The following is a 10000-nucleotide window of genomic DNA, read 5'->3' as shown; positions in this document are numbered from 1 at the left end:
ATATATATATGTTTATATATATATATATATATATATATATATATATATATATATATATATGTTTACATATATATATATATATATATATATATATATATATATATATATATATATATATATGTATGTATGTATTAGTGTCAAAAATGTATAATATCTAAAAGAGCATATATTAAACCAAGTACATGCTGAGTTATATTGCAATCGGTCAGTCATATCAGGAATTTTGAACATTTTTGTAAGACAACTTGTTATGTCGACTTCGGAAATGACGCAAAGTAGGAATTTCATAGAATGTTACAGGTACAATCGTGAAAGCTCAAGTTCTTATATTCTAGACAAAGAACCATTTCGCACCAACGTGCCCTGAATGAACACCGCCATGTTGTCTTCTACTGTTTACAGGTTATCTGTTATTTTTAATAAGAAAACTTTTTATCCTGTGAAATTAGTTTGTAATTACTTTGATTTCAATTATTTTACCCACGGAAACATGCCGAAACTGGGCCTTCAAGAAAGATCCCGTCTATTTGTCCATATTCATGCTAAACGGCAAATGGCTGGAAAGCTTTTCGTATTTGTTGACTTATCTATTTATCTATTTATTCATCTTTTTATTTTCTTAATTATGTATTACATTATTCCTTTTAAAAGTATTTTATGTTACTTATTCGTTTATTTATATATATATATATATATATATATATATATATATATATATATATATATATATATATATATATATTCTATTTGGGCTGGGTAACATAATTTAAGCTAGAGCAAAATGCTGAAAATCCGAAGTTAAAGCAATTGTCGCACACTTAAAAATCACCCGGGATTGAAACTAGCCCTTTTCTTGTAAATCGAATGCTCTAACAACTGAGCTATGGTGACCTCACTTACTGGAAGGATGCGTCGTAATATTCTTTGTTTTCGTGGCCTGGGGAGATCTGGTGTTCTTGCAAAAACTGTTCAAAGAAAACATTGAAGAAATGCTCCCGTGTCTGGCCCACCTGAGGATCATGCCCGTTACTAAACTGCTTCTCTATGTAGTCACATATCTCCCCCACATATTGTCCTGTTATCTAAAAATGGGATAGAAAAATAAATTCAGACTTATAATATATATATATATATATATATATATATATATATATATATATATATACATATATATATATATATATATATATATATATATATATATATATATATATATATATATATATATATATATATAGACGTTTTGATTAAAGGAGTTATTTATAAAATACCTCAAGTATAATTATTATCAACTTCTACAATATTGTTTCGAGCATTCGCTCTCATCAGGAAGTGATGTTTGACCCACGCTTTTCCAAACCAATATCTTACCCTCTTTCTGTCGGCCGTATAGAAATATGGGGGTAAAATCTGGCGGGCCTTCCTGAGCACCCCGAGTCTTTGGGCTATCTCAAAAATGGGGTTCCCAACCTCACCGTGGATAAATGCGGCACCCATGTCAACAATCGCATCTCCTGAAAACAAAGAAGATGTAAATATAGAAAAGACGATAAGTTTAGTGACTATCTTTTCCACGAACTTTCAAATTACTGATGCTATGCGTTCAGTTAAAATACTCATAATATCCGCCAGATTAAACGCTTATAGTCTGATTGACATAATTTAGTGAGTTCTGACCGATAAAATGGCTGTCTAAAACAATAACAAAGACCTGAGTAACGTCAATTTTGTTACTTCTACAAGAGGAAAGATGCAAGTCTGCGTGCATATATTTGCGGGTCCAATAACCAAGAGCTACTGAAGGCTTGTAATGGAATAAATTGCATGGTGGTTTGAGAGTGTTTTCCATTATAACAATGAGACCATAACAATTTGGGTTGCCAGACGTAAAAATTAATTACACGTCAACTAAGTCGAAGTGTCCGAACATATTGTTTGAGCATTAACAAGAAATTGGGATTTGCAGGGCGGTTTTTCGCCTTGAGATGAGAGACTAGGCAGTATGCTTCAGAAAGCCATAATGGCCACAAAAAATGTACATAACAGCTTCAAATTAAATGCTAACATGAGACGTTTTAGCCTAAAAACCATTCTTCAGCCAACAATTATATTTTTATTGACAAAAGAAAGTCATGTCCCCGAAAAGCTCTGCGTCATGAAATTTACTTGATTTTTGCTGTTGGCTGAAGAAGGGGTTTGTACCTGAGACGTTCAATTTTAAATTTTGTTCTTTTTGAAGCTGTTATGTACATTTTTAATCAATACTTTAGACAATACCAGACAATCAAATGCTTTAAATAACACTTTTTTTTTGCATCTATAAATTCGTTTTATATGAAAACATGTCCTCTTTCAATATATCACAATAATTATAAGACTTTCATTTACTTTGTTGTAAAAATGATTTGCTGACGCTGTGTTACAAAGATTTCGTAATAATTCTTGGGCTAAAATCTTCGATATGAATGAATAACTTGATATTTCCTAGGGTGGTCAAGAAAAGCATAGAAAAAGAAAACCTAAATTGCATGACAGGGTTTCGGGGTAATTTAGTATCAAAATACTTTCTGGTGCCGCTTTAGAGTCTTGTAATATGACAATCGCCTTCCGTCCGACAGTGGGGCTATGTGGTCTTGTGGTATGACACTCGCTTTCGGATCGGAAGGTCAGAGGTTCGAGCCTCGCTCGGCGCATAGTTGAGCTTGGAAAAGGCTCTTTATCACATTCTCTCACCATACTGTAAAATGAGTACCTGGACGTTAACAGCGTTGTCTCGGTCGGAAAAAAAAAGTAATCTCGCCTAAAAGGCGTCATGTCTCATTCTACATGATAAGTGTTGTTGGTCAGGAACTCTTTGAAAAGCACTTTGAGCACGTTTAGTGGGTATTACGCTATATTAAAAAAGCTCAAGATCCCTGGTTTGAGTCCTGGTGTTGACAGCGAAAAATTCAGTGCTTGAAAAAAAGGCTCTTTACTCATATTCTATCACCACATCATCATCATCATCATTGCCTTTTTCACCCTGGGTTAGGGTATAGGCCACAGACAAACAGTTTCCATCCTTCTCTATCCTGAGCTAACTTTTTTATCTCATTCCATGTCTTACCACTTCTGTGTATGTCAGCTTCTTTAATTCTTCTCCATGTTCGTCGCGGGCTTCCCCTTGATCTTCTGTCCTGAGGACTCCAGTCCAATACTTTCTATATAGTGGAGTCATTCTTTCTAAGCGTGTATCCAATCCACCTCCATCGTCTTCTTCCTATTTCCTCTCCCACTGATTTCTGCTGTGTTCTTTTCCATACTTCTTCATTTTTTATTCTATCCATCCATTTTATTTTGAGTAGCTTGCGCATGCACCTGTTTACGAAAATCTGTACCCTCCTTATACATGCCTGTGATGCGTTCCAAGTTTCACATCCATACAGTAGGACAGAGTTCACGTTTGAGTTGAAAAGTCTTAGCTTTAGTCGAAGGGAGATATCTTTAGTTCTCCAAACTCTGTTCAAAGATGTGAATGCAGCCCCTCCCTGTTCTGTGATGGGGTCTAGTGGTATGACTCTCGCTTTCGGATCGGAAGGTCCAGGTTTCTCTCACCACACTCAGGTGTAAAATGATTACCTGGCTGGCCTTACAGGCGTCATGACTTGTTCAAAATATAAAGTGTTGGTGTTTCTTAAAACGTTTAGCACATTCAGCGGTTTTTGTGCTACATAAAAGCTCGTTTTTAAAACAAAATAGGAATAGTATGCCGCAAGGGTATCTCAAATTCTCTGTGCTTTTATCCTTGAACACTACTAACGACAGTTCATTAGGCGATGTACCAACCAATAAATGACGTCAAAAGACAAGTACTAGTGTCAGAGATGAAATGCTTACCCATTCTTTGTGACTTAATACGGCCACCCACGTAGTCCTGTGCCTCCAGCACTAGCACATCCTTGATGCCATTACAAACTAGCTTGACCGCCGCCGCCAACCCTGCGATACCGGCACCGACCACCACCACTTTGGTCCTGCCACTGGTATGCAACCCGTCTCCTTCATAGCCTGTCGATTTATCCATAAATCTGATGGAAACATGACATTGAACGAGATCTATTAACATTGTTGATAATAAGATAACAAATGCGAGACATCGCGCCGACCCAGCATTAGGTTGGAACGAGCTAAATGAATTGAATTGTTTCTATTTTGAAGTAAATCTGAAAATAAAAATAAATTAATAAATTTTGTCCACAAAACTAGTCCCTCCTATTTCAATAAAGTCCAAGGTTTTAGAGTTTTTGACGATATGAGGGTCAATTTGATTGGGCGACAATTGAAGAACTAGGCAAAATTTGGACAATGAGTTGATTTTATTTTGTTTTTGCTTTTGTTTTTGTTTTTTTTTTTGTTTTTTCTGCAAAAAAAAAAAAAATATATATATATATATATATATATATATATATATATATATATATATATATATATATATATATATATATATATATATATATATATATATATATATATATATATAATCACTTTCTACTCTACGTTTTTATCTCTCAAACTGTTGATCTTTTTACACTTTGAAATACCTAAATTTTAAACTCAAATGTTAATGAGAGAGAAAGAGAGATAGAGAAAGAAAGAGAGAGAGAGGGAGAGAGAGAGAGAGAGAGAGAGAGAGAGAGAGAGAGAGAGAGAGAGAGAGAGAGAGAGAGAGAGAGAGACGTTGTCCTTTTTGTGTAAATGTGGTTTTATGTAGGTATCATTGTTAAGGGTGCGATTTGAGCGTCATAATTAATTATTATGACTGCATGTTAAAAAGTAATGCCGCCGCGTCTACGGAACCGTCAATGATAGAATAACTTAATAATAATAATAATAATAAGAAGAAGAAGAAGAAGAAGAAGAAGAAGAAGAAGAAGAAGAAGAAGAAGAAGAAGAAGAAGAAGAAGAAGAAGAAGAAGAAGAAGAAGAAGAAGAAGAAGAAGAAGAAGAAGAAGAATGCTGAAAACTTATATAGCGCTATAACTCCGAGAAACCAGATTCTAAGCGCTTAAATTACAAATTACTTTGGCTGAAACATACTCAGTCACACACACAAGCACACACACACACACACACACACACACACATACACACACACAACACACACAACGAAAACCAGACTTTCTTGCATCTCATAGTTTCTAGTAAAAAACGAAACAGATATTATGTTTTAAGCGAACGTTTAAAAATATACAAAGATTCTTTTTTCACGAATGTTCTGTGGTAAGGCGTTCCAAACAGAGGGTCCGAAATGAGAAAAGGATCTCATTCCAGCATTTTTCCGTATTCGAAGGACTTCATATAACACGCGCTTAACTAAACCTTACTCTTATCTATGGACCCTGATGTGTCCTTTTTTTTATTTTACTTCTTCGCCTCTACATTTGATGGAGAGCCTCCAACGTCGGACAAGTTGTTGAATATCGTCAGCGTATAATCGAGCTTCCTTGTCCGACACCAAGAGCGCACATATTATTATTATTATTTTTTTTTTTTTTTTTTTTTCATTTCACCGTCATTTTTATCATGGTTCCCGTTTTAGAAACTATTTGAGCTTTGGAGAAAAAGAAACAAAGAAAATATAAATTTGGATGGAGCAATCAATGTCTGGGTTATATTGATGGACTTAATGGCACGATCAAAAGCTGATTGTGTTGCACGACGAGCGTTGTCATGCTGGACGATGGTAACATTGCCACCTCTCACTAGAACTTGCCTCAACATATATAGGTGGAGTAACTTCTGTTTTTAAGCACTTAAAATTGATTGTACAGATCTAGTTGAATAGACGGTATGCCCTTGTAGCAGAACAACATTAAAAGATGGTTACCAAAACTTCTTTTTTGGCCGACGCGAAAAAACTTTATTGAAGATATAGAGGTCTTATGCCTATAATCCAATTGACTTGTTTTGATTCAGGGTCATAATTCAATGTTGGTTTTGACGGTGGAACACTTCACATTCTTCAATTGACTGTTGTTCCGATTCAGGGTCATAATGATGAAGCCAAGGTTCATCTTCAGTGTCGGTTTTGACGGAGGAACACTTCACATTCTTGTAATTTAAATTTGCTAACATCTTACTATCTTACACATCTGCACTCTTTGGCAAGAATGCTAAATTTTAATCGGACGACATCCAACAACTTGTCTAAGAGTTGAGGCTTTGCATCGAATGAAAAGGTGACTGTATATTAGTTTATGACATTCCGCCGTCTTAGGAGAAGAATAACAACAAGAGATGAAGAAGACAATAGAGAATTTAAAAAAATTTCGCGGCGGTGATGGGGGTTTGAACCCGTGACCTTATTGGTACGACAACTCCGCCTGGCCGGTCCCCCTCGTGGATCTTTACCTTGCAGTTGGTGAGGGGGCTTGAGGCACACGGGAGGGCAAAGGTGTAAATCCCGGTCGACCGTCACGAGACCATCCCGGGTATCGAGCCAACGAGCCACATGAGCTGCTCGCCCCGGTGTGTGACTAAATTTGATCCAAACCCGGTGCCCGAATAGCAGCCCTATCCCGGGCGCCACACTATTGTCCTTATGTCGAGTCCCAATCAGTCCCGTCAATGGCGAAGCGGTCTGCCGCCTAGCCAAATAATACCGCGTTCGTGTCGCCAGGGTCGTCGGCACGTCCGAAAAAAAAGCAAACGTCCCATGCATCAATCGATTCGCGGCCTGCCGATTGGAAAATGCGACGGCGGGGATGGCGAGCTGACGCGTATATTGTCCCTGAACGTCGAGAGCCAGAGTATGGCAAAAAATGAGCTTTTATCAAAGCTATTGGCCGTTCATTGCGTTGATATCCTCCTTTTACAGGAGACCCACCTTTATTCAGGCGCGCAATCTTCCCGATTCCAGATCCCAGGCTATACGGTGGTCCAACGCGAGGACACCTCGAGGCTCAAAGGAGGGGTTAGCGTTTACGCTAAAGAGCCATCGAAGGTAAGGGTCATTGAGAGCGTAACGGACAGCAATGGGGTGAACCGAATTTCCGTGGAAGTAGGTGGACTGTGTTTGCATAATATATACAAACCACCTAGAGCGACTTGGACTACACCACCGGTACCGGTGGTCAGCCATCCTTCCATCTGTCTGGGAGACTTTAATAGCCACCATCACGAATGGGGCTACCGAGACTGCAATGAGGCAGGAAGACAACTCCGCTCATGGATGGACTGTAATGATCTACACCTAGTGTACGATCCTACAGCCAAGGGTACCTTCCGGGGTACCCGCCATAAGAAGGAGTATACTCCAGACCTCACCCTCGTAACGAAAGGCGCGAACGGTGAACCGTTGCAGGTGAAGCGGACAGTCCTCGGGGACTTTCCGCATAGCCAGCACAGGCCGGTTCTTGTCACAGCTGGGGTGACAATACCGAGGGTGCAGTCTCTCCCACTTTGCAGATGGAATTTCAGGAAGGCTGACTGGGAGGAATTCAGTTCCTATATCGAGCAGGTCTGCCCTGCCATTCCTCCCAAGTCCAAGAATATAACCAGATTTAGTAGGCTACTGGTTAAGAGCGCTCAACGCTCTATTCCACGGGGCAAACGGAAATTCTACACCCCTTGCTGGACAGCAGAGTCGGAAGAGCTGTACCGAGAGTACCAGCAGACCCAGTCCCAGGACACAGCCGATAGACTACTCCAGTCTCTGGCAGAGGGAAGGAAGCAACGGTGGCAGGAGACCGTGGAAAGTCTCGACTTTACACACTCCAGCCGCCACGCTTGGCGTTTGATAAAGAAATTGGACCCAGATCGGAATTTCGCGAAGGCTGCACCGGAATGCGAGGCAGACACAATTGCCAAGAATATTAAGAACCGTAGCAAGCGGGTCCCTAATCAGGCTTTTGAGCGCGGTGTCCGCAAGGCGTACCGTACGATTTTGGACTCGCTACCTGCGGAGGAGTCGGACTGGACGGCCCCGTTCAGTCCCCGAGAAGTGGGTGCAGCCATTAGCGAAGTGAAGAACGGCAAAGCAGCTGGGATAGATGGTGTATATCCCGATATGGTGACGCATCTGGGCCCCAGGGCACGGGCCTGGCTAGCAGAGGCAATGTCTGACATCCTTGCAAACGGAAAGCTTCCACAAGTGTGGAAGCATGCGAAGATAGTTGCCATCCTGAAGCCAGGGAAGCCGGCGAAGGAGGCAGACAGTTACAGACCCATATCGCTGCTGAGCTGTCTTTACAAACTGTTGGAGCGTGTTCTATTAAACCGATGGGGGCCGGTCCTAGACGCTGCCCTGCAACCTGAGCAGGCAGGCTTCAGGGAAGGGAGGTGCACCACGGAGCAGGTCATTGCCCTTACAGAGCATATTGAGCACGGGTTCGAGAGAAAACAGCAAACAGGTGCTGTGTTTATAGACCTATCAGCGGCGTACGATACGGTCTGGTGCGATGGGTTAATGCTCAAACTTGCAAAAATCATAAGGTGCAAAAAGACCTTGAAGTTGTTCTCTTCGATCTTAGGGGAAAGGCAATTCCACGTCGCGCTGGGAGACGTCACGAGCAAAGTTAGGAAATTGAAGAATGGGGTCCCTCAGGGGTCGGTACTTGCGCCAATGTTGTTTAACGTTTACATTAGCGATATGCCGAACACTTCCTCCCTGAGGCTGGGATACGCAGACGACTGGGCACTCGTTACTCAGAGTAAAGTGTGGACCCGTCTCGAGAGCGTACTCAGCGAGGACGTCACCAGACTCAAATCCTACTTTGACAAGTGGTACCTGAAGATGAACACTTCAAAAACCGTGGCCACTGCATTTCACTTATGCAGTGGTTGGCACACCCGTAAACTGAATGTCCTAGTCGGGGACCAGCCACTCCCATATGAGCCGCGTCCAAAATACCTAGGGGTGACGCTGGATCGCAGCCTTACCTATCGGGTTCATCTCGAAGGGGTTGCCCGGAAGATAGAGAAGCGGAATAGTCTTCTGAGGAAGCTGGCGGGATCGACTTGGGGCGCTAGCCAAGCGCTCCTGAGAACATCCGCCCTGGCACTATGCTATTCCACCGCGGAGTATTGCGCTCCAGTGTGGGGTAGAAGCAGAAACGTTGAGAAGGTGGATGTAAAACTTCGCAAGTCGATGCACATAGTGTCGGGAACGCTAGCAACAACCCCTAGAGAATGGGGCCCGGTGATGGCAGCGATCCAGCCCCCCGATGTCCGGAGGGAGACCATTACGGGAAACTGGCTGAGTAAGATCAAAGAGAGAGGGAATGGGGATACCCCTCTCATGCGCATAATGAACGGTGCCCCCGTTTCGAGCCGAAATAAGTCCCGGCAACCCTTGTACGCAGAATCCCTGACTACGGACAGAGCTGCACATACGAGATGGAAGTCGGTTTGGACGAATTCAATCCCTCGTGGGGGCGGGGACCTACACTCCTTTAAGCTTGGTGAGAAGTTGCCAGGCTTTGATACCAGTAAGAGGAGACACTGGGTAGCTGCGAATCGGCTTCGGTCGAGGAGCTGCCTAACGGCCGGTGCGTTACATCAGTGGGGTCTAACTTCCTGTCCTTTATGTCCACGCTGTGGGCAAGAACCCGAAACGGCAGAGCATCTAGTCGAAAGGTGTGTTGTGACGATGCTACCAGGCGGGTTCGCGACGGTGCACGAATGCGGACCGGACTTTGCTGATTGGGTCGATCGTCATAACATAATAGTGTGAACCATAAGAAGCTGCTGCCTGGCCGGTGAGAGCGTGACTCTACCGTATGAGCTATCCACGATCCCAAAAAAATCGTATCTTACTCAGGTCATTCATCACTAGAGCTCTCTCTCTCTCTCTCATCGACTACTGGAGATCGCGGGTCCAACACTCACAACCACCGCGAAGTTAGTTGGCCAGCAATTAAGCTTAATAGCCAATATTTTCAACACAAACATATAACATAGAAACAATTGAGACATTGAGTATGCTCCGGTATATGGGGTGAATTTTTAATTCAGAAAAGTG

General features: G+C 41.8%; 1 protein-coding gene across 2 annotated transcripts in view; it reads right to left on the bottom strand.

Annotated features, from left to right (window-relative positions):
- LOC144964653 (spermine oxidase-like) overlaps positions 1-10000 on the bottom strand; it is a 34408-nt gene that overhangs the window by 13993 nt on the left and 10415 nt on the right. For both annotated transcript variants that reach the window (XM_078899147.1, XM_078899146.1), the window contains exons 2-4: positions 3877-4067; positions 1372-1514; positions 901-1082 (exon numbers count right to left, since the gene is read on the bottom strand). In XM_078899147.1, the coding sequence (XP_078755273.1) occupies positions 901-1082; positions 1372-1514; positions 3877-4063 (512 nt within the window). In that variant the 5' untranslated portion in view covers positions 4064-4067. The remainder of the gene's footprint in view (positions 1-900; positions 1083-1371; positions 1515-3876; positions 4068-10000) is intronic.

The sequence above is a fragment of the Berghia stephanieae genome, chromosome 2 (genome assembly GCF_034508935.2).
Source record: "Berghia stephanieae isolate SIO BIC M18660-M18661 chromosome 2, UCSD_Bste_1.3, whole genome shotgun sequence".
Taxonomy (NCBI): Eukaryota; Metazoa; Mollusca; class Gastropoda; order Nudibranchia; family Aeolidiidae; genus Berghia; species Berghia stephanieae.
Note: the sequence above shows the minus strand (reverse complement) of the source record. Positions and strands in the feature narration are given on the sequence as shown.